General features: G+C 38.8%; 1 protein-coding gene across 2 annotated transcripts in view; it reads right to left on the bottom strand.

Annotated features, from left to right (window-relative positions):
* Window positions 1–23512, bottom strand: part of plxnc1 (plexin C1) — a 39921-nt gene extending 16409 nt beyond the window's left edge. The window contains exons 1-22 of one of the 2 annotated variants that reach the window (XM_042510990.1): window positions 23418–23512; window positions 20322–21291; window positions 19405–19527; window positions 15837–15971; window positions 15640–15740; window positions 15458–15560; window positions 15213–15378; window positions 14902–15004; window positions 14116–14182; window positions 13579–13620; window positions 13273–13406; window positions 10438–10617; window positions 7744–7852; window positions 7083–7253; window positions 6830–6997; window positions 6501–6597; window positions 6264–6365; window positions 4958–5061; window positions 4791–4832; window positions 4579–4703; window positions 4148–4346; window positions 2608–2754 (exon numbers count right to left, since the gene is read on the bottom strand). In XM_042510990.1, the coding sequence (XP_042366924.1) occupies window positions 2608–2754; window positions 4148–4346; window positions 4579–4703; window positions 4791–4832; window positions 4958–5061; window positions 6264–6365; window positions 6501–6597; window positions 6830–6997; window positions 7083–7253; window positions 7744–7852; window positions 10438–10617; window positions 13273–13406; window positions 13579–13620; window positions 14116–14182; window positions 14902–15004; window positions 15213–15378; window positions 15458–15560; window positions 15640–15740; window positions 15837–15971; window positions 19405–19527; window positions 20322–21182 (3279 nt within the window). In that variant the 5' untranslated portion in view covers window positions 21183–21291; window positions 23418–23512. Of the gene's footprint in view, window positions 1–2607; window positions 2755–4147; window positions 4347–4578; window positions 4704–4790; window positions 4833–4957; window positions 5062–6263; window positions 6366–6500; window positions 6598–6829; window positions 6998–7082; window positions 7254–7743; window positions 7853–10437; window positions 10618–13272; window positions 13407–13578; window positions 13621–14115; window positions 14183–14901; window positions 15005–15212; window positions 15379–15457; window positions 15561–15639; window positions 15741–15836; window positions 15972–19404; window positions 19528–20321; window positions 21609–23417 lie in introns of those variants that run through there. The other variant, XM_042510989.1, reaches the window with a different exon arrangement.
* Between the last annotated feature and the right edge of the window lie 279 nt (window positions 23513–23791).

Below are 23791 nucleotides of genomic sequence, written 5' to 3'. Positions count from 1 at the left end.
TTGTAACATGTATGTTTTTTTCCTATGTATTTCATCACTTAATTTCTATGCTAATATTGCGCAAATTATAAAATAACCAAGAATAAACTATCTTCGTCTGCATCTTGTGTCAGGAACCACTTTCTCTGGTAGGGTGTGTTGAGAGGAACCTTGTTCCAACAGTTTAAGTGGGTTCATTGATGTGCTTAATCTAAGAAATGCTGAGACGCTTCACTTCCTTGAATGAAGTGTTTTAGTCTAGCTGTGAGTACCTGCCTCGTCAAACAGATGCTGTCACAATTTAGAATCTGGTGTATTATGGGGCACAATATTGTGCAGAGTCTTCCCACTTATAAAAACTGACTGCCGACTCCTTCATCTGTTGCACATGTGACATTTGATTATTAAAATTGGAGGATATGTGCAAATGAGCAGCAGTGGTTGTGCAAGTATTCAGTAAAAAAAAAAAAACTTCCACACTGTGGACCTCTTCACACACTTAACAGGCTTAACCCATGCGTTACTCAATATTTAGTTTCCTGTCACCATGCTGAGCACATCCCTTATTGTCAAAACCAAAGATCTTTCACTCCCATTTTCGGTTTTAATGTATAACAACGAGCAGGTTCAGTATTCAGTCAGATGGGAAGGTACTGCTTTTCAGTTTCAGTTGTATTCAAGGTCCTTGAAACCATGAAATTTGAAACAGAATCCATAAAAGGTGGTTCTGTGCTTGATAAGCTGAAAGGTGGTTAAATTCAAATTATCTCAACAAGGTTTTTTTTGGTCAGTATTTCTACAACTTTCCTAACTTCTCTTTGATTTACAAGACATCCTGTCAACATGCAGGAAATAGAGACCTGTCTTTTTTTAGAGCTGTACTGCATTGGTGAATAAATATTATATAACAAAAGTGAAAAATCAAACCAATCTTAAAAAAAATGTTTATTGGGCAATGGGGTCATGAATTATACATTGCCCAATAAACATTTTTTTTAAGATTGGTTTGATTTTTAAAATAGTAATAATAATAATATTTTTGTCACTGTGTTCCGTAAACTTTTTTGTAACTTCTCTGTTGTGTAAAGTACAAGTGGTTTTTTTCCCCCATGATGTACTGAAAACATGCAGTAAATAAAGCAATGTCAAGCTGTGCTACTTTGCATGTTCACTGCATGTTCACAAGGATCTTAAAATACATGAAAGAGGAAGTTGTGCAGTGCTAGCCACTGTGCACTGACAGCTTTGAGCTAGAAGTCAACTTGCTAACAATCACTATATTAACATGGTGATGTCAGCACGTATAATGTGAAAGTCAGAGGATATATTGTCACCAACTGTCACAGAGTCCTTGAAATTATGTTCTAAACAGAAGCCATAATAAAGTTTTTTTTAACACTACTTGTTAAGTAGATACTAAAAAATGACCTATTCCCCCTTGTTGTTTATTAAGTAACAGGTTTAATAATCAGATATTTATTGTTGTAACTATGTTTCAGGAATTATTTCAGAGCTTCTCTGTTGCACAACGCTCAAGAAATTAATTTTTTAAAGATAACACAAGCTGTAAGTAAAAGCCATGTCTAACTTCTTCAAGTACTATTTTGCATGTTAAAAAGGGCCTTAAAATACACAGAGGTATAAGTCAATTAGTACCAACTGCTGTCCACTGAGAAGCTGTCGTAATTTGTTAAACATCCCTCATATATACACACACACGCTGAGGATGTTGTCTTATCAAGTAAAGCCTGGAACTGAGTGAAAAAAGTCAGGACCACAATTTGGAAACTTCATAATATTGCATCTTTTTTGATAAAGTGCGTGTTTTGGAAAATTGGGGGTAGTGTGCATATATTTTGGATAACACTTATTTATATATAAGATACACATTTCTACCATTAAATTGATGCTCATTAATAGGGAGGTTGCAATGAAGGTTTTTTTTTTAAGTTTTTGAAATCAATCCAATAGAAATGTCCTACCACTGATTCGCTTTGGAATGCATTAAAGGGGAACACTACCTAAATTATAGATTTGTTGTTGCTGTGCATTAAGGCTTGCTGAGAAAAAACTAAATTGATAGCTGACATAAGACAAAGGATTGGGTTGGGATTTGTATAGCTCAATAGAGCCAATTCAGATGAGTTACTGAGCAAAGCATATTAAGTTGTAAATCATGTACAACAATTTCCTAACTTCCTCAATTAGGAGGTTATGAGTTGATGACCTAGAACTTGTAGAATATGGTCACGCAGAATAAGGCTGATAAAGAGTTAATATACATGCTAATAAGCAACAAGTTAGCGGTGAATATTTGTATCTTGATATATATTTTATCACTAGACAGAGCTTACCGAACTAAAAACTAAAACATGAAAACAGAACTAAGTGTTAGGAAGTGTTAATGACAACGTCCACATGTGAAAGCACAACCAACAAAACTTGAAGTACTCAGACAAAAAACACAAATGTTCCACAAAGTTCAGTAGTTATTCCCTGAGTGTGAAATAAGTAAACCACCTCACATTAAATGACCTTGTTTGGACCTGAGTAATCAGCTCAAATGTGCAAATGCCCTAAGATGTAAGAAAGTGTGCTGTGTGTGTGTGTGTGTGTGTGTGTGTGTACCAGGGAGCTGAAGTCCTGAGCCTGCCACAGCAGCCAGTCCTCGCTGAGTGTGTACAGAGCTTTCTCTGTCACACAATCCACAGGTCCTTTTGCTGTCTGCTGTGTGAGAGCGCTCACCATAAGGAACAGGTGCTGACCAACACTTTCCTGCACAAAGGCAGAAACAGGAACTCAGTTGGTCAAATAAGGCAAAGTGAAAAAATTGTCTGTGGCATTTTTGGTTTATTTCAGTTTACACTGTCTGGTAATAAATGGGGTAAGGCTTGTAAACTTAACTTGCAGTTAGCTGCGACTAGAATAGTACTGACAAACACATTAATAAATAAGTATCAAGATGTATGCCCTTTTTTAATGCAGCTAAGTAACAACACGGAACTGTGAACTATATACAGGTAAAACGAATAACCAGAGCTAATGTCAATAACCATGTTCATTTTTCCTTAAGACTAAGCTGTTATAAGGTACAGCAGACGTGCTCGACAAAACACAGGATGTGGTTTATACAGCTGAAGTAACACTTCTAGTTTGCGGGTTGACTATGAAGAATTTATAAGTAGCCTGTTGAGACCTCACAGAGAAACACCCTAACACGATCAGAATAACCAAAGCTTAATCACAGGACAAAATGCTGCAGTATGGCACAACGGTAGACACAACACAGAGTAGCAGTATTTGAAGGACAACAAGCCAAGTCCTCTCTTGTGCTCAGAATAAAAAATTATTCCAGCAACACTTCTGCTTCATGCAGTTATTTAACATACAAACCAGAAAAGACAAATGTTGGTGAGGACTGCTGCCAAATACTTCTATATTGCACAAAAACACAACATGTTTCTGTTACTTCACACAATGCCTTGTGTCGACATACAAGTTTCTCCAATATTTCGTCTAACACCAAATTGGGCGACATGATTGTCTTGCCTTTGAGCTGGCAACGAGGTAGTAAAAGCCCTGAGAGGAGGTCTACGTAAAGGGACAGCTGGCAAGAAGGGATCTTGAGCGGGTAAGTGTGATGCTTCAACCAAGGGTTGTGCGTGCGATCAGCACAAGAGATTAAAAAAGTAACTGATAGCAGTTAGCAGATAGCTCAAAATAGAAAAACACACTGCAGTGGCATGATGCCGTTGTTGTTTGGCTTTCCATAAAAATGCAAAACTGGCATAATGAATAGACTTTGTAGCAGTCCTATAGTGCAATTTCTGTGTAAAAGCTCACAGTGACTATATAAACACACTGATGTTTTGCAGGCGTAATGTTTACCATATCCGCCATCTTAGATGAGTGTGTTACTTTGAAAAGACTCATGAGATCACTAAAGTCATCACAGTTTCCACTGGGCAGTGAAGTCTGTACTAAATTATCATTTCAATCCATCCAATCGTTGTTGAGGTATTTCAGGCTGGATGAAAGTCGTGGACAAATGCCCTGACAGATACCTTCATCCATACAGCCAAAATGCTAGAAGGGGTTCAAATAGCTGAACTTTTCCTTGGATATTTATAGAACAGCAATGACTAAAAGGGACACAAGAGGAACTGACCCTGAGGAACCCATAAAGGCAGATGGACATCCAATTGGTCAGCATTTTCTCCACGGTGGACTCGGTGCGTCTTAGCAACAGCTTAGGCTGAGTGTTGCTGCTCTGCTGCATCAGAGTCTTCATCAGAGCCTCCATTACCTCCGTCAGATACAACAAGTTATTGTGGAGCGCTACGGTCAGTAATGACGCCAATGTACACCTGGAAGAGAGCACATAAAGGTGAAGAGACAAAAGTAGATTAGGTAGATAAAAATAACATAATGCAGAGAAAGAAGAGAATAAAAAATATTGTGCAAAAGGATAACTGAGTGGATAATGACATGTACAAAGAGCCACACAGAAGAGAACCACACAATATACTGAACTATTTCACAATTTAATAATTAAACAGAAAAATCATCTGCATGATCAGAAAAATATCATAAACTGACTTGTCGTTGATATTGAAGCTCTTCTGCTCCTCCAGAGCGTGCACCATGGATGTGAGGAAGAGCTGGTCCTGGATCAGCCTGGACAAGCCCTGGCAACATTCGTCCAGATGAACCTTCACCACATCCTGATTTTAGGTCAGATACAACAACACATCAGTGGCAGAATTTTCAGAGAGCCACTGACATCAATAACAGCTGGTGTCAAACTTTACCTGACCAATGTCTTTGATACACGATGTCATCAAAGATTCATTCTGAAAAATAATTTTAAAAAGCTTTGTAAATCTGGACATGGTTATGTATTATACTTGATATTTTATAATTTACAGCATATGTTTGTTAAGTAGGGGTATTTGCTTTCTTTCCAGCTCCCTTGTACCTCAGGAAAAAAGATCCTGGAAGCAAAGTGCTTGTAGTCCAGGAAAGGAATTGCTCCCACATTTTCCATCAGGTCAGTTTTCTCTGTCTGCAGATCCACAAAACCTGTTGAGGACAGTTAAGTGAGGCTGCTTTCAGACCTGTAGACCTTGGTTTGACTGAATCTAGCATGGCTTGAGAAAAAAACTGTTGTCCAGAGAAAAGTTCAAACGACAAAACAGAGCAGACATATTGCTCTTTACTGTCAGGTAAAACAGCAAACTTGCCTCGCAAGCATCAGTTTGCAAGTCACAAATGAAAAGAGGAAATAAAAATTGGTGTTCCAGTGCTGCAACTCACTAACTGTTGTTCCATCTCTGCAGGCTGAAAGCTGATAACAAATGAGGCCTTGTGTTGATCTTTTTTAAAATCAGATGCATTGTTAACAAGTTTGACATCAGAAAAAGGAACACGTTCAGGGCATTTCACACCACAAAAAGGAACTGCATGTGAGTGTGTTGATGCTGAGTTATCCATAGATAATAAAACAAAGTGGTTAAACACAGGGGCCAGTGTTTGAAGCTGCACAGTGGCACATGCAACACGCTGATTTTGACAGCACATACAGTGTTTACCATGTTCACGTTCAAATCAAATTTTTGGGGACACAGTTATGCACAACAGCCCCTTTTCACTCTTATGCAAAGCCTTGTTGAGTACAGAATTCGTCCTCTGTGTTGGTTTGCGCAGGTCCACCTGATGAAGCATCCTTTTGTTGTTGCTGGTGTTACAGATGTGAGCGTGAGTACACAGAGGCACAGCAGCAAAGAGCAATCTACTTTTGGGGTGGCTTAAGAAGTTTTAATATTTATGTAATTTGCATCTTTTTCCACAGTTATAACCAGCCAGTATTTGAATCTATTGCGACCACAGATTTCTAATAATACCTAGATACTACATGCCAAGATGGTGTCTATTTATTCCAGCGGAGTTGCTCGCCTGGCGCTTATTGCCAAAAGAAGTTTCTAGCTTTTCTGGTTTACTTCAGCTGTATGCGGCTCACTAAATATGCACAATAGTGTGTCTCCCTCTGGCACCCCCTGCAAGTTTCCATAATTACCACTGAGGTGACATTTCATTAGACTTATGAAGAGCATGACTGAGCATAATCTAGTGTGCAGACTTTGTTTTCTCTTCTCTTATATTGTCTTTAGTCCAGCATGTAACCTTTCTTCTTCTTGAACTTTTTGATATGTGTTTATTACCTCGTATATGGGCTTTCACTTTACCAATATACTACAGATGCATTGCAAAAAATTGTGACTTACCTTGTCTAATGTCATTCCGGATGTCGAGCTCAAGGTCTTCCATGCGCTTGTTCATCCGATCAGTGAGCTTCCTTTGTTGTCTTTGGTAGACGATAAACACCACTGAAAAACAACACCGTGTAGACAAAGAGAATATAAAAAAAAAATAGAAAAGTTACGGTTTGAGCTGTATATGCCTTTCAGGCTACTTGTGGACTAAAATGAGTCAAATTATTCAGCCCTGCTTTGTGTACTTACCAACAATAATGACGGGTATCAGCATGAGGACAAACAGAGCGTATAGAGGTGATACAGAGCTCACGTTCAGTGTCACTGTCTCGTTCCCGTACTTTATCTGTAAAAAAGGCGATAACCATGCTATATTTAAAATAAATTTTGCAGAGCACAAATACATGTTTGTGCTTTGAAAAGAGGTGTTAGTAACTATTGCATGGAGAGCAACATACTTTCAAGGACTTTGAATGTTTTTGGTCATATTTTAAATGTAACTATTCTTACAACAAAACAAGCATTCTATTTTTCTATAGTATTGTTATAGATTGGTGTTGTGTGACTGAAAGATTTACCATTATCTCCTGAAATTTAACGTTGGGCGAGTTTTGAATCTCACAGATGTAAAAGTCGGTGTTGTTGCTGTGTTCTTTGCCTGTCATGATGCAGTCGTATGGTTTTCCATCATGAACAGCCTGAACTGATAACTCTGTGTGGGTCATCGCCAGTTCATCTGTTGTTTTCTAAAATGAAAACAGAAAGCAACATTGACCTTTGATGGACGTATTTTATATATTTGTACACATGTGTTAAAGAAACATGCATTACCTGTATATCAATGCGCACAATGTTTCCTTTCCTTCTGGATGTGAAGGTGGTAAACTTGGGGTTAGGATGGTAGATCATTGTGGGGCAGGCCACGGTTGTATTTGCTACTTTGATATAAACAGCGCTGGTAGAAATCCCATTTTTAGCTGCAGGTGTGTCATAGGAGAGACTCTGCAGAGAATTTAAAAACATTCTAGGTTATATATAACATAATCTGTATGTCATGCCATTAACTGTTGATGATGGTGACATAGTAAACTCAGCAATGTGACATAAAGATTATATGACAAAATAAGATGAAACAAAGTGACACTGGCTGATGTTGAATTGCAAAATATGCTACTACAACATAATAAAACACAAATGTGATGTAAAAGAAGATCAAACATTAGAACATGTAACATAACATGACATGACATGACATGTAGTATAATAAAGTAATGTATGACATGCTTCTCTCTGCATATTTGTGCATGTGTTGACACATGACTTTGAAGTAACATACTAATGTAATGCTGCGTGAGGACAACATGTGATAATGTGACATGACATAACATACTATAATTTGGCATGATGCAATATAATGTGACAATGTGCTGTGTTGCTGCATAATTAATGTGAGACAACAATACAGTGGGACACTGTGGGGTCTATGTCCCACCTGATTACTGCTGTTGCAGGGAGGTCTGACTTCCTGTGGGGCGTGGCTGTGCAGGACACCTTCAACAAACTCCAGGTGGGATCCCATCAGTTTGATCTTCCTCTCTCCACTACAGGACATGAAGCAGCAACCAGTCAGAGAAAAAGAAACAGCAGAGAACAATGATAGCCTGATATGATGGTTAACACATATCTGCTGCTACCACCTTTATATAAGGATTACATACATATAAGTGTAAAGTGAATTTCTGTGCAATGGCAGTGTCAAAATTATAAAACTGAGAATAAAAATCTGTTCCTCTAGTATTTGATTGTGACTTAAAATGGTGCAACCGGTAATAACCACTCCCAAAATGTACTGTGACAAGACACAGAAACCATAAATAAGCCTGTCACCATAATGTGAGCTTAAGTACAAGTTCAAGGTAATAATTCTCACCTCTTTATAATAAGACAATGGTGACAAGAAAATGGTTATGGCCCTAGAATTTTTAAGTGTATACATTATGTATAAACTTAGATGTATACATGTATACAGAAATTATGCAACTTAACAAGCAACAGTGTTAAAAGAAGTGTTCTTGCAAAGGCAGAAGTGGCGCTTTCTGCTATGCTCCAACTAAAAAAGGGAAGTGGTCTAATGGTGAAAGACAGTGCTTTTGGGAAGTGGCTGTCTTTCCCCAGAAATGACCCTCAACCTGAGACTGTTTCTCACTTACTACTAACATAATATCCTAGAATAGGTCTCAGTCAAATCGATTAAAGTTAGTGACACGTCACTTGGGGCAGATCCTAAAATAGCCTGCTTACATTTTCACTGCTCGCTTGATAGCTTCTTTTTGTTGACAGTGCTGTCAAAAGCATCTGAATGACAATGTATTAAATCAAACTGTCAAATCAGTTAATCACCATGTTGTCACATGCTGCTCTAACCTGAAAGGGGCTGTAGAGGCAGCTCCCAGTGAAGGATGTGGTTACAATCAATATTCTACTGTCTAAATAATGATCAGGCTGAGATTTTCATGCATGCTGCAAGTGTCACTTTATATTAATTGTCCAAATTACCTGCAGAAATAGGTATTTCTTGTTTCAACTCTGGTGGAACTCGGTACTAATTTGCACATAAGGCCTTTTTCATACTGTGTGTTCTGAGAGCAGAAGTAGGCAAAGGCAGCAGAGAGTTGCATCCGGTTGTCTGCTACTTCCACTGAGTAAAAATACCGCTACTTCTCCAGCTGAGAACATGAATGCATTCTTATTAAAGTTTTCTTTTACAATGTTTCCATCAGATGATGGATTGGAGGCTCACTGGGTTACAGTGAAAGACAAGGGTGCAATGTTCAAAATTCTTCATGGAAACACATATGTGCGCAGTCCCCGAAAGACTTAAAGATGTCTTTCAAAGGTCATCAAGGTTTGTCTGAAATGACTGGGGAACAAGTCAAAAATGGTCGATGGCGTATGAGACAGCCCATGAGCGACTGTCAGGAGGAGGTTACTTTAGGAGATCCAGCTACAGTGCCTTTTCCTGACCATGATTGCACTTCATGGGTTCCACCTGGTAAGTTTAAGAGCCTCATGATGAGAGTCAATATTGTTCTTAAGTCTAAATAGAAATGGCTGATATTTTTTAATGGATAATTTGAGATGGTAAACAGCAATGAAAACATGATTGCAGGGTTTCCCAAACATTTATATATTTGTGATGGACCACCAAATTCAAAACATATGCCGTCACAAAGATTTTCTATCTTTGGAGCTGCTTTGTTCATTAGGAGCGCTATTGGACTATATACTGTTTGGTTATTTATAGCACCACTGTCAGAGCACATTCTCAACACAGTAGAACTTCAGACGCCCTTAAAGTAAAACTAAACCGTTCATTCTGCTGGGTCTAAAAGTTTATTTTCAGTCGCAGCAGCTGCTCCTCTCAGCCATCGATCTGATCGACTCTGACTGGATTAACAGTTCCAATTATCAAGCCTGAGAGTCACAAACTGCTGCTGTGGAAAGAAACAACTCATGGAGAGCTCTGCCTGCGCTGTGTTCACGTACTAACAGAAACCTCAGAGTTTAGAGAGGGGGCATGAATGAATGATACAAAGGGACACACATGCAGCTACTAGCAGGCCTAACACTATAATGCTAAAATACTGCAATGTCCTGGTGTTTTGCTGGACTAACAGGAGTCTGTATGTGTGCAAGTCAGAGTGTTGGACATGCATTCAGACTGACTTGCAAATAGATGTAAGAAAGTCTGCGCTGCTTCTGTCTACTTCTGCTATTGAACGCATAGCATGAAAAGCCCGTAATATTTTTACACTCCTTCACTTTGCACTTGATTGCTAAAGCACTAAACCTGTTCCAACATTTTAAAATTAGACTAACATAAGAAAGAAGTTACTGTTAAATACATTGCCAAAATGCTGTCGTGTGTGGTGTTAAGTAAATGCACTTTGATTTGGAGAAAGTGACACCAAAACATGATGTTAACCAATGTTAGTGTGTTGAAGCATTTACTGCAACATAATAACTGTTGGAATTATTAATGTGAATGAGAAATAATTTCACGTCGTCACAGTCATCAAAGTATTGTCAATTTACCGAGTCACATCTAATCCCTTACCCTGCCCCTTTCATCAAAGTCTGTATATTTGTGGGAATATCAAAAATGCCAACAAAAATCCAGTCATACCTGATCCAGCTGCTGTTAGGTGTAATTCCGGTGCAGGATGGGGATGAGCGGTAAGTGATTTTGGCATTGCCATGGCAACTGCCATCTGGGAGGAGAACACATACTTTGACCACACCTTTATAATCCGATCTGGGAATGTGGAACGTCAGATTCACATCAGTGTTGTTCCACACAGGAGATCTAATCAGAGCACGCAGGAGAAAAGAGAGAGAAACCAGTTAGCCTCACTGAGACCAGAATGCACTATTTTCTCTCTACTGAACTACATCCGCTAATTTTAATATTGAGCAAAGGCATGCATCCTCATCTAGCACCTCTAAGCTAGCTAATATTACAGCTCAGCTGAGGAGGATGCCATTATGTTTACATTTCCTGCTTATCACAAGCACGAGTGTTGTGTCCATGAGTTGAAGCATGCGTCCTTCTGCACAATAGTGCTGTTAAAAAATAGTTCTTGCATTAAACTGCTCAAAACAAGGTCTGTGGATTTTGAGTAACCGGGACATGGTTTCTGGAAAGAGACAGTTTTTCAAATCTATTTTTTTGGCACTTTGAGCACCACAAGCTGAGTGTCATCAACAAAACTATTTAGATTGATATATAGCACTATAGGTAAGAGGAAAAATTAGTATTTTGGGTTCTGGGGTGAACTGTCACTTTAAGATGATGACAACCATAATATGAAGAAAATCTGAAATAGCAAGAAGCAGAGCAGCAAAATCTGCCTCAACAAAATTAAAATGAAACAATTCTTTTAACTCACCATGTCTTTTATAATCTATCACACCAGAATAATCAGTGCTTTTACAAATCATCAAAATAATGTAAACATATTAAACAGCAAAACATTGGTGCCTTGAAATTTTGACACAACTCTAAATCAAGCATATGACAACAAATCATTCAAACATTCTTGAAAAGATCTGGAAACCACACTAAGAAGGTCTAGAGACAAATTCATCTCCATTTGGGACCCGGTATTGACATACATAGGTATGTAGGTAGGTTGCCTGATATCACCAAGCAGTCATCTCTAAAGTAGGATATTTGTCCATGCAAACCACGACATATTGTTCAACTAGTCATACTGCTTTTGTTTTTGTCCAAATGTATTTATTTCATTTTATATTTAAAACATCCTATTCTGCATTTGCTTTCTCGCCCTAATATTTGTGTTCTTGTCTGTGAGTAGTTTGGATGCTCTGTTTCTCCTTTTGCTAATGATGCCTGTGGGTAAATGCCTTTTACTGTATACATACATCACATTCAATATGTACAACTTGTCGGTTGACATGGGCAGAAATGCACCACAGTGCTTTTGTATGCAGTGTTTCCCCTACGATTATATTAGGTCATTTAAGGATATCTTTGTCCTTTTATTAAACATACTAAATAACCTTGTGTTATTTATCTTATTTACACCATGGCATGTCATTTCTGTCTCTACATGGCCGCGCATTTACATTCTCCTCTGCTCTCTGTATCGCACACAGCGGAGTTCCACTCCAAAGGGCACGCACGCACGCACGCACGCACACACACACACACACACACACACACACACACACACACACACACACACACACACACACACACAGCGACAGAGAGTGTGCGTCAGAAAATATGTTGCATTAAAGAAACACATGAACACCGTGATTCCTTTAAGTGTTTGCGTCTGTGCATTATTTTATTTCATTTTTATAATGTAAAAACTCTCTGCTTTTCTAGGCGGGTGTCCTCCATGTTCTAGATAGGTGGGTTTTTTAAGTATGAAAAAAAAAAAGTAAATCTTTATTGAAGTACACGCCTACTGTATTTGTTTTGTATGCCAACATTTCCAAATAAAAAAACTCTGGAAACAGGTTCAATTCCGCAATCCCTTAAGCTGAAGCACACTCAGCTTTAGTTTCAAGTTAATGCCAGAATGCCAAAATGTCTTTCTGAGCAACAGCACTAACAAGCAAAATGTGGAAGTGACCATAGGTCTTTTAGTAAAAAAAAAAAGCTTTTTTAGGTGACAAAAATATAACAATTAACTTTCATGAGCTGAAACCACACTCAAAAAGTGACATCTTACACATACATCTTCACTCTGTGAATCTGAGGTTACACGATGGTTACCTAACCATAGATGTCACCGTGGTAACCACGTGTGACTCAAAGACAGCACCCACATGTCACTCAAAGTCTATAATTATGTATAACTTTAAGCCTCAATAAAACATAAACGTAAGAGTTATACAAAAACGCCTGCCATGAACCAGGAAATTAGCTTTAGACACCAAAATCATTTTTTGTGCCAGGCTATAAACATGTTTCTTTTTGCTGTTGAGTATTTGAAGGGCTCTGTGGGGATTGAGTCGTTTTTGGAGCCAGCCCAAGGTGGCCATTTGAGGAACTGCAGTTTTGAGCACCTCTGCATTGGTTTTGGTTTTTCAGCCCCAGATGTTGCCTCTTGGTTTTTGACTGATTGTAACACCAACCAAACGTTTATAATCTGGATTTACAACCATGTTCTGATCCACAACATAACCCTTATTTTATGGTTTCTGTGTCTTGTCACAGTACAACATAACCTCAAACAAAATGTCCTTTATCATGTTTGTGAAGCAGAACCATGGTTTAATCCAGTTTCTGACTTTAGGTGAGAGCTGTGCACGTGTCGCACTGACTGGAAAGTCACTGATTCTGAGGGTTTTTTTTGAGTAAACAGTCAATACCATCAGACTAGTACAGTTTTTAATTTTGGTGGCATTTCCTCCCTATAACACTTTCTATCTTCGAAATGCCATTCAGAGTGTAAGTGTAATCTGAGTCGCATGTGAACAGACTCACTCTTGTGGAGTGCAGTCCTTGTACACCTGGATCCTCACTCTGGTCACATCACTGAGGTTATAACCCGTCAACACTGCATGGTTTCTGCCATGGAAAGACACCACATCTGGAGTAATGGAGGAGATCTCTGGTCTCTGATAGTAAAACACACACACACACACACACACACACAAACACACACACACACACACGCAAAGATAATGCATTTTAATGCGTGGCCTTCAATGGACCTTTTAATATCTACTGAATATGAATGAGGTGAGCATCAGAGGAAGAATGTGTGTGAGATTTGAGGTTCAGACTCACGGAAAAGCTCATCCCCGAGTCCATCTTTTCGCAAACACTAACCTGAAGAGCAAGAGAGGAGAAGACATTACACAGGTTTACATGATATTCACTGCACAGCTTCCAAGAGTTGATTCAGGACCAGCTTTGGCTAATATTAGCTTAGCTCAAACACTGGAAAGAGTAAAAAAAAAAAACAGGTTGCTTGCAAACATCTTAGAATTAGTATTTTAATTATATTTTATATTATAAATTTTACATTCCAGAGGGCACTTTGATTAATTTTTCTCATTTTTTAAGATTTAGGATATTGACTGTTTATATACTGCAATGCTTACTTTATCTGTTTATTCATTAAAATATTTTTATTTCATGATCACTGATTTATCAGTACTTAATTTTGCTCTTTCCTTGTACCGCATGGCTGAAATGCCAATAAAGACTCCCTAAGTCCTTAATGTGGTTGCTGTTACAGTTATGTCCAAATGTAGCACCTGGTCACATGTCTGAAAATACTTGTTAGATAAATATAAAAGCATGCATAATCACATTCCCCACTTTTTGATTTGCCCAGGAACAGCCATTTACACTCCAGCCACATCCAGCCTCGACACACTGCCGACACCTGAAGACAAAACGAAACTAATCACCTCTTGTTTTTGATAACACTGGACACAACATAAAACCCTCAGGACAGCAACATTGTATATTCTTTCTGATAATGTATTGCGAAGACTGCCAACCATGTCTTAAGTACAATCAATTAATTTGTTTAGTTTAACATTTAAATTTTTTTTTTTTTTTTTATGAAAGCAACTTATTTCATCCCTTGTTGGTTACACACTGAAGCTTTGCTTCCTTAGTTAGTAAATGTGCCGCTGCAACCTTGACCGCCAAATTCTAATCAGTTCATTCTTAAAGCCAAGTAGCAGCTGTGCCAAATTTGACAAAAAACCCAAAACCTTCTTGGAATACTGCATTCAGGAGAATGAAAGAGACGGACAGACAGAGGCACAGGAGACCCACAAACATGACAGAGATGTAACTTGTGCAAGATGTTTATCTGCGATATTCTACATTGATACATAATGAACGAACTTTACAAAGAGAGGAAATAAAAAAGAAAGTATAGGTGTCCTTAGGAACTACAGCTTCTCTCTGATTTTTTTTTTCCAAGCAACTAAAAAGATTAAAAGAAAATTCTAAGTAACTTGACTGATAATTTCATCAGTGGTGCTTCTGACTTACTTTGTGTTTCAACTTTTAATTTGTTCTTTCTTCTAATATTTTTATTAAAAAAATGATCTATCAACTTAGATTTCTGGAAAATGCGTTTAGACTCACAGGGCAGAAGTTGGTGGTCCCCTGATGTCAGAGCAGTTGAAGAGCTTAAATTCATTTGACAATTCCGTCGTCCCAAATCTCATCCTAACTGTGACGCGCAGCCCTGATGAGTGAAAATAATGCAGGTATTGTCAGAGTCTTGGTCAGAATGCTACGCAACACACATCTGTATGTGATAACAATATATATGACATGACGAAACATAGATTTGACAACTTTTCCATTCTATAGGAGTCTTGTGACAGTGTAAATGTAATTGATTTTCAGGTATTTAATTCACAGGATCACTATATTTATCAAAAGTCACTGACCTTCAGCAGGAAGTGCTCTGTTTGAAAGAATGCAGGTGCATTGTGGGAAATTTGGTGGAGGTTTTGTCTGGAGAAAAAACCCACTGGGACTTGATAAGCATTCACAGTTAAAGTTAGACCCTGCCTTCTCGCCCACAGTCAGGTGTGTGTGGATGTTCAGTGTGATCTGAAAAAGGAAGGATGTTGTGTTTACAAGAGACATAACTGACAGTCACAACTGATTACAGCAAAAAGTTTACTTGTACCTGGTCAGTGTCCTTTACAACTTTGTAAGAAACCATTTTGGGTTGAAAATCATCAGGAATAGATAACCAGTCTGTATCTCGGCATTCATCTTGGAATGTGCAACTAGGAGGAGAAAAAAAATGTGTTTTAACCCACTTTGTAGTTGTTTAAAGGGGTCAACTACAGACGTCGTTTCTCTGACCTTCTTTTAGAGCCGCACCAGACGCAGTACGGATCCTGTGCAGACCAACAGTCCTCCACCTTTGTGTATGTGCTGCACTGTGACACAGGCACACGCTTTATCTGGAACACACAAACACAGCGGCTGAGAAACACTTACATACAAAGCAAATCAGATATATTCAGACAGAGCCTTACAGGTGATACATGTCCACCTACCTGTTTTTGAAATGGCAAGTACACATGTTTAAGCCCCACTTGATCCAGATGTATTTTGGGAAGCACTTTGCGATCATCATTGGCCCTGTAGAGCACTGTCGGACAGGTGGTGTAATAGTTCTTGTCCACAGCAAGCTGACAACAAAAATGATACTTTGTTATGTTTCTGACAGACTGAGCTGCTCTGTTGTTGAATATCATCGGTTATGATTCAATGAGTGGATGAAGAGAGAAGATGACTTTTTTGAGTGATATTTAGCAAAACCCTAAAGTGACTTCCTCCTTAAAAGAGCTGTTTATGACATACGACAGACAGAGCATATAACAGGTTGTGTGCACACGCTACGCAACAAGGAGGTGGCTTTGACAGCAGCGACAGCGAATGGTGCTAACAGCAGCAACAGTGCTGACAGAGCTGATGTCTTAACCTGGCGGGAGGGCGTTACATTTCTGCTACAATGGCAAGGGTTGGGACAGTATTATCAGAGGTAACTGCCATGTTAACGCAGAGTAGAGTGGTGGCAACTGGCAACCTAGCTACCAAATTAACCTTTTAGTAGCTTACTAGAATAACAACACCAATTGTTTTGTTTTTTTTATATTCCACAAGATACAATTTGCGGCATCAAAAAATGACTGAAGTGAGACAAAAGGACTAAAAACTTTATATTGTAGGGAAAAACAGACGTTAAATAAGTAATGAAGTCTGCAAGTGAAATATAGCCCCATTTAAGAACACTATCACTGTTTCTGACAGGTAGTAAAACTAAAGGTCCCGTCTGCTAAAATGTTTGTTGATACAACTATCTTACAAACTTTAAAAAAAAAAATACAATTTAACAGAGGGTGTTATGTATCAGTATACTACACAAGAGCTTTGAGGGCATAATAATGGCTAAATTATTTACTACTGCAATTAATGGCTGTGGTGATTCTGTAGAGGTAGAACTGCATTTCCTTGTGAGTCTGTGGTTAAGGCTTCTCTTAGAGGTCAAGCCACTTGCTAATGTTCACCACCATTATGGTTGTTGAGGAAGACGTTAATCCACTGATGTTTTCCAGTCCTAATGGGCCCACTGTGTTGACACCACAAAGAGCTTACATCAGTGCAGAAAAAAGTGTTTCTGTTGAGTTTCTGTCATTATGTTCTCATCATGTCATTTCCACTGTGTTGACTCACTTGACCATTTAGCATTACACAGGATGTGATGCAACTGTATATTGTGCTGTTCAGGATAGAAGCAGAAGTGTCATGGTTATGCCTACAGTGGGCCCGGCAGTTTACATATTAATCCAGATGATTGTGGACCAGCACAGTCACTGAATAAGTGTGCTCAACAATTTAGTGGTTATGTGCAAGAATGTTTCTCTTGAATGGTAAAGACCTGAAGAAGAAATGTCATGTTGGTGTAGCTCTGGACTCAGACTTCATTTGAAAAGTAGTCTAGATGAGAATTAAAATAAGGAGTAATAAAGGCTGCCAGTCACAGACGTGAAATGTAATGTTGTGACTGGGATGGCTGCTCACACTCACCCTCCTTTTCCCCTCATATTTATCATCATAAATCCTTATATGATTTTATGATAATAACAAATATGAAAATATGTACGATGAGTTAGATCCACTACTGTTCATATAAGCATTCTTACGTTTCAGACGTGATGACTTGAAAACGTCAGCTGTCTTAAAACATCGCCTCGTGTTTTTAGTTAATGTGCTGATCTGATCTTATAGGCTACACGTTTGTTGTCACTGCAAGTACAGAATTACAATCATATAAAATATTTTTGCTAGAAGCTCTGTTATAGAAAACAACCAAAAGTAAATATTGAATACACATAAAACATGATAAAATACAATAACAAAATCTGCATATAAGAGGCGATAACAAATATGGTTTTTAAAAATACATAGCCGAAATTCAGGGCAAAGATCTGACTTTAAGCGTGTGTATATAACAGCTTAAGAAGCAGCACACAGCTCAGTAAATGGCTTCATGTTCACATGATTGTGTTTGGGCTCATACAGACTTTGGATCTGTGATGTAATAAAACAGCCAATTCCCCAAATAGCTTCAGCGTCACTAGCATCACTTTAAAAGTTGCCGCCACGAAGAACTATGGGATGGATTATCTCCTTTCCTTTGGTAAAGGATGTGCCAGTGTATCCTATGCTAAAGGAGATTATAATGGATGCACTGACACACCTTTCCTTAATATTAGGAGAATTCCAACAGCTCTTATCATGGCAGTCGCACACATACTTCCTGTTCATCTCACTCAGTTTAGAGTTAATGTAAAATTGCCTTCTTACTCTGTTAAAGTGTCTGAATTTGGGCCCTGCTTCTGTTGAACTGTGACAGGAAATGAATCATGAAGGTGTTGGTAAGAAGGAAGGAGTTGATAGTGTGTATGTTGTTAGTGTCAATAACTGCCTGAATGAAAATAAACTTGGTTAAGGTGGTTAGGTGTGCCACTCAACCCTGCACACATACATGCTACCCTGACAGTGAACCTACTCTCCCACCACATGATGTATCACATCAGATTTGATTTCATTACAAGAAGGGACAGATACTGAGGAGTAAGACACTGAGTGTGGTTATGATATTTATGGCAAGCCCTTGTTTTTTTTCTTGTTGAGGGATTATACTCTGGCATGATATAAGAAAACAAAAATAAAATAACTTATAATGCTACACAAACAGTATTTGGTACGTCTCATATTGAACACAGTAAGTTAAATGCTCACAACCTGAAGAGTGCAGAAGCTTCTTTGTATTTTTAAGAGCAAAAGGCGAGCGGTCTGCACTTTCTGGATTGTTTTGCTACAAGCTATCAGCTGTTTTCCCTTGTGTGTGACATTTGCCAGCGAGTCAATAGAAAAGCCTTTCTTCGCTGTTAGGCCTCAGCTGCAAAGTGGCGAGAAATACACTTAGGGGTTTATAAACACTTGTGAAAGTAAACTCAGCATGAATGAGCCTATTGTGTCTAGCAGAGGGTTTAGTGAGGAGTGTTCCCAGATTCTGCTCAATTTATGAAAGTGAACATGTATAAAAAGTCTCTGCAAAATATCAGTTATTGTATTAAGTAGATGAGAAGAAGACAGAGGACGATGACATGGAGAAGTCAAAGGTATAAAGATGGGGATGACAGGAAGCTGGTCATCATTAACCAAAGCTAATGAAAGATATTGGACATCATTTTTCACGGCATGCTAAGAAGATTGAAATGCCAATTTGCCAACGCCATCTGAATCTACGCGCATCAAATTAAATCACATTATGGTTCCAATTTAAGGTCATAATGGAGCATTTTAGACAGTCTTTCTTCCTGTAGAGCATTGCCCTTCATAAATAAACACTGCCCAGAAGATATGCATACAATTGATTATTTCACATCACATTTCACTAGATGTATAACACTGCAAACTGGCAAGTGAATACTTTTTTCCAAATCAGTTACTTTCAGTTAATGAATATAATCTTGTCAAACTTTTACTTGTGTTGTTAAAGGACTGATTATAAGTATGTTCCTTTTTCAATGATAGATGATAGATTGTACACACCTTAATGAGCTGCCCGTCTCCTGTCCCGATGAAGAAAACCATCCAGGCCCTCTGTCTCACCGCCAGCACAGAGGTCATGCTGTTCTGCCTGAAGAGAACTGCCTTCTGCTTCAGAATCTTTGGCTGAGAAACACGAAAACAATGATCATCTGACTAGGATCCAACAGGTATTAATGGATTCTGAACAAGTGTCCAGGGAACTTGAGATAGTTTGTGATTATTCAAAGCTTAACCAAAAGTGAGTCATGTTCATTAGTTTCTTATTTCAGTTTTCTTTTAAATGAGAGGTCCAAAAGGAAGGTGCTGGCAAATGTATTGCATGGTTTGAACTAAACAATGATCAATTACGTGGGGACAGATCATACTGAATATCATTTCAGCTTGCATGAAGTTTGTCTATCACGTTCAATAACTGAAGCTACTGTACATCCACTTTGTTTGCTTACCATAGCAAAATTACACGACTAACTTGATTTTGTATACATAGTGTGGTTAACATTCTGATCATTCAATTGTGGCAGTAAAATTTTATTTTGTCATCATAGACATGAAAGCCAACTCCCTGAGAGCCTCTTAAACCGGCCTCTAACCTTTTAAAGTCATTAAACTTATGGGCTTCAGTTTTACTCTGAATAGTAAATCAAGTTTTAAAACCTTCCTCCAATATGCTGTAACCTGTAGACAAAAGCAGTCTTTGAAATATTTTTCAAATAACTTTGTTTTTGTGTTAATCTGCATTGTGGAAATGCTTCAGAATAATTTCGAAAAATCCCCTGGGGAAAACTTTCATCCTGTAATTTATAGTGATTCTTCTTTGAACGTTGGTCATGTGTAAACGGTTGGAACTGCTGTAACAGGTGGAAACAACAACATGCGCAATTACTCAAAAGTAGTTTGTTCATAAAACAAGGACCTACCGACACCGGCGTTCTGCTTTGACGGCAAACACTGCAGAAGTCTGGATCGTCATCGGCGCCTCCGGTGAGATCCGGGCTGATGTCAAACAGCACCAGCTTGGTGTTGGTTTCTCCTCCGTCCACACTGAACACGCCGCTCCACAGCACCGGCGGCCCACCCGGGATCACGGAGGAGGCGAGCAGTCTGCTGCCCTTACCACCATCAGAGACACTGAGAGTCGCGCCCCGCAGAGACCTGAGAGTGTCCCTCTTGCCCCCTTTGCTCTCGAGCCATATGAGACGGACTCTGTTGCTTTTGTCCTTTGGGGGCATGTTGGAGAAAAGATAAATGATTAAATCGGCCTGAAATCCATCCACGAACTCCACACTGTCTTCGGGAGTGATAGAAGAGGTAATGGAGTCACCAATATTGGAAAATATTAGTCCTTTCTGCCTGTCATTCGTATTATGAAGGAACACGGCTTCTGTAACCGCGGGGCAGGTGGTTTTTGTAGATTTGCCTTTGATTAGCTCTATGGCACTCAGAATATAAGTCTGAGTACTTTCCTCCTCAACATCCACCAAGAAACCGACGGACGCGCTGCTGCGCCATGGGGATCCCACGGAGGTGTGCTCCTTGTACAGTACATTTGAAATGTTGTTCAGGTCCAGCACCTCGCAGTAACCGCACTCGATCACACCGCAGCTGATCAGTTTGTCCTCCTTAACAAACGGCAACAAAATGTTGACGCTGAAAGTTGCGTTTCCCTCGTCTGTCTCAGAAACCCGATTAAACTGTGGATTAAAAGTATGCCCATCCCTCAAGATTCCTCTCTGGGTCACAGTCTGGACCAGAGTCAGGTCGTGGCTCAGCTGGTACATCTTCTCCTCTGTAGCGATGTAAAGCGTGTTGAAGGCCACGGCGAAGTGGCGGATGTCTCCATCAAAAGTGAAGTCTCCATTCTCCTCCAGGCACCGGGCCGCTTCTCCCCTGAGGATCAAAAGCAGAGCAGACAGCAGGATCATCTTGATGTGAAAGAGAAACGCTCACACATCGACGGTCTTCATGGCACTGCGCTCTGCTCCACAGTGTGGTGCGTAAAAGCGCAGCGCGCGTCTGTTAAAAGGAGAAGTGCTGAGAGTGGGAGGGAGCCCGCCCAGCGAACCCGAAAACTGTCAGTTTTTAATAATTTCTGTATAATGATTTTGCAGCCTCGACGTTTTCACTCAGCTGCAATCTGTCCCGTTGTTTCCAAGTTTTAAACAAAGCCTACAAAGTTTCCGTCAAACCACATAACCCGTGTATGCAGCGATGACTTCCAGACGATGACCGCCCACTGCGGTCACGCCAGCTGCGCTTCAGAAAAGCTCAGTCGCGCTATCTACACTTTAAAATTGAGTGCGCGTCTACACCGTGTAGTACGGTACAGCGTGTAGGCGGCTTCGTGGTGCATTCAGGTACACCTCGAAAACTCGGGAATCTATATCGAAGTGTTTTTTGTTGTTGTTGTTATTATTGTTGTTGTTGTTGTTGTTGAATGCAGTCACTACCCGGTTGTTTTTTTAATACATTCTTTTAAACAATCAAAACAATTTGATCAAAATCATACAATAGACCTACAATGCAGGTTACAGAATATGAATAGGCCTAGATTCTTGTTCTACATGTTCCCAACTACCTCTGTGGTGATTTTCAAAATGTTTCACTGCAGCATTTTGTGGATTATCTTTTGCTGAAGTGTACAGCATACGGTACAATGTCCATAGGCAAATTTAAATTAAATTTAAATTAAAAAAAAAAAAAAAAAAAAAAAAAAAATCAAATCAAAATCAAATTGGATTTCCTGGTTGGGGGGGGGCTACAGTATGCTGAGCAGCGGTAACAGCATTATCAAGTAAACAACATTTTAAAATTGCAATATGCAACTTTCTCCGTGTTTAAACAAATGTACAGTTAGAGAGCTATCTAGAGACGTCAGGGTGACATCTAGTGTCAGCTTGGAGAAGTTGTTTCTTGTATTTGCCGAATTTTACTCACCAAATAGATGCACGCAAACATTAGATATGGCACTATTTGCTGAAATAGACGACCTGACAGATGTGACACAACAACATTTATTCATCAACAAATCTTAATTTGCGTGTACTTTTGGATTTCCGGTAGAATAATCCATACAATCAATTTTTATGTGTTTAAGTGAGAGACCATATGGAGTTTATGTATTTATATACTTTAACTGTAAACCTACCACATATTGTGTCACGAGAGGGGAGGGAAGAGGAGTGAATCCTTTCATGTTAAAGGTCAATATCAATTTCTTTGGTGTTAGCAGAATGACACAGATTGATAATATATCTGTTAACCATTATTCTCTAAATGTTATTTCTTGATATCTGCATTTTTCCTACAACCCAATTCTGAAAAAGCTTTGACACTCTGTAAAACGTAAATTCAAAACAGAATGCAAACTGAAATTGAAATTGCTTTTTTTTTTGGATGTTATATTTTTGCTCTGTGTTGTCTGTCTAAAACCCATGTTGCTGCCTGGACACTTGAAAAAAACGATATTATTTTTTTTTCTGGTAAAGTAAAGTTAAATCATAAAAGGAAAGAAAAAGTACAGCCCTTTAGGCTGAATAATCTGTAAAGCCCTTTAGGTTGCCTTTGGATACGAAAAATAATATTTAAAAAAAAAAAAAATTCTTGCCCTTTTTTGCCTTCCCTTTTCATCTATTTTTGCTGTGCATACATGCTGACTATTCCCTATTTTATACAGTCTATGGATATTCCCATTAAACTTGTAGACTTTCTTAAGCTAGTTGCATTTGTACCTTAGATACTGCTGTCATAACCACGAGCTAAATTATGGATACACCAAAATAACATTAAAACTGTCGGTAACACACAGTATATACATATATATAATTTATTTTAACTGTTGTAGGCTTCCCTCTTGTGGCTGAACGGAAACATTGTTCAAAGTTTGAATTGCCTGACGTGGTAGGTTAGCAGCTAACGTTAGCACCTAGCAAATGGAAAATGAGTTCATGATATACTTACTGCAGTTAGTTTCTCCATGTGGATAAAAACACTTCGGTCGTGTATATTAGAATTACCTTGCTGTTATAATGTGGGTCCAGGTGTTTTCTTGTTGTAGTTTGTCATTCTGTTTTGCATTGTTTAATTAATTTAGCAATGGGCAGTAGTTTGGTAGCACACTGACCTGTCGGCGTTGTCTGACCTCTGACCCAGTCACGTGACGCAATATTTATTTCCTCACCTGTTCGTTATTGTATGTAGGCCAGCATTTCGGTGGTTCGTTTTTTAATCTTTCTTGAATTTAATGATTGTAGCTTTATTTTAGTATTAATAATGCATAAAGGGTAATGTTAGATGTCAGAGAGAGCTTAAGTTTTGGCCGCATATTGATATGATTTTTTGTTCTTCTCTTGGAGGAAGTTGCGGATAATTTTATGGTGAAAAAGTAAAT

This window comes from Plectropomus leopardus, chromosome 22 (assembly GCF_008729295.1).
Source record: "Plectropomus leopardus isolate mb chromosome 22, YSFRI_Pleo_2.0, whole genome shotgun sequence".
NCBI lineage: Eukaryota > Metazoa > Chordata > Actinopteri > Perciformes > Serranidae > Plectropomus > Plectropomus leopardus.
This window is presented reverse-complemented; position numbering and strand designations above follow the sequence as displayed.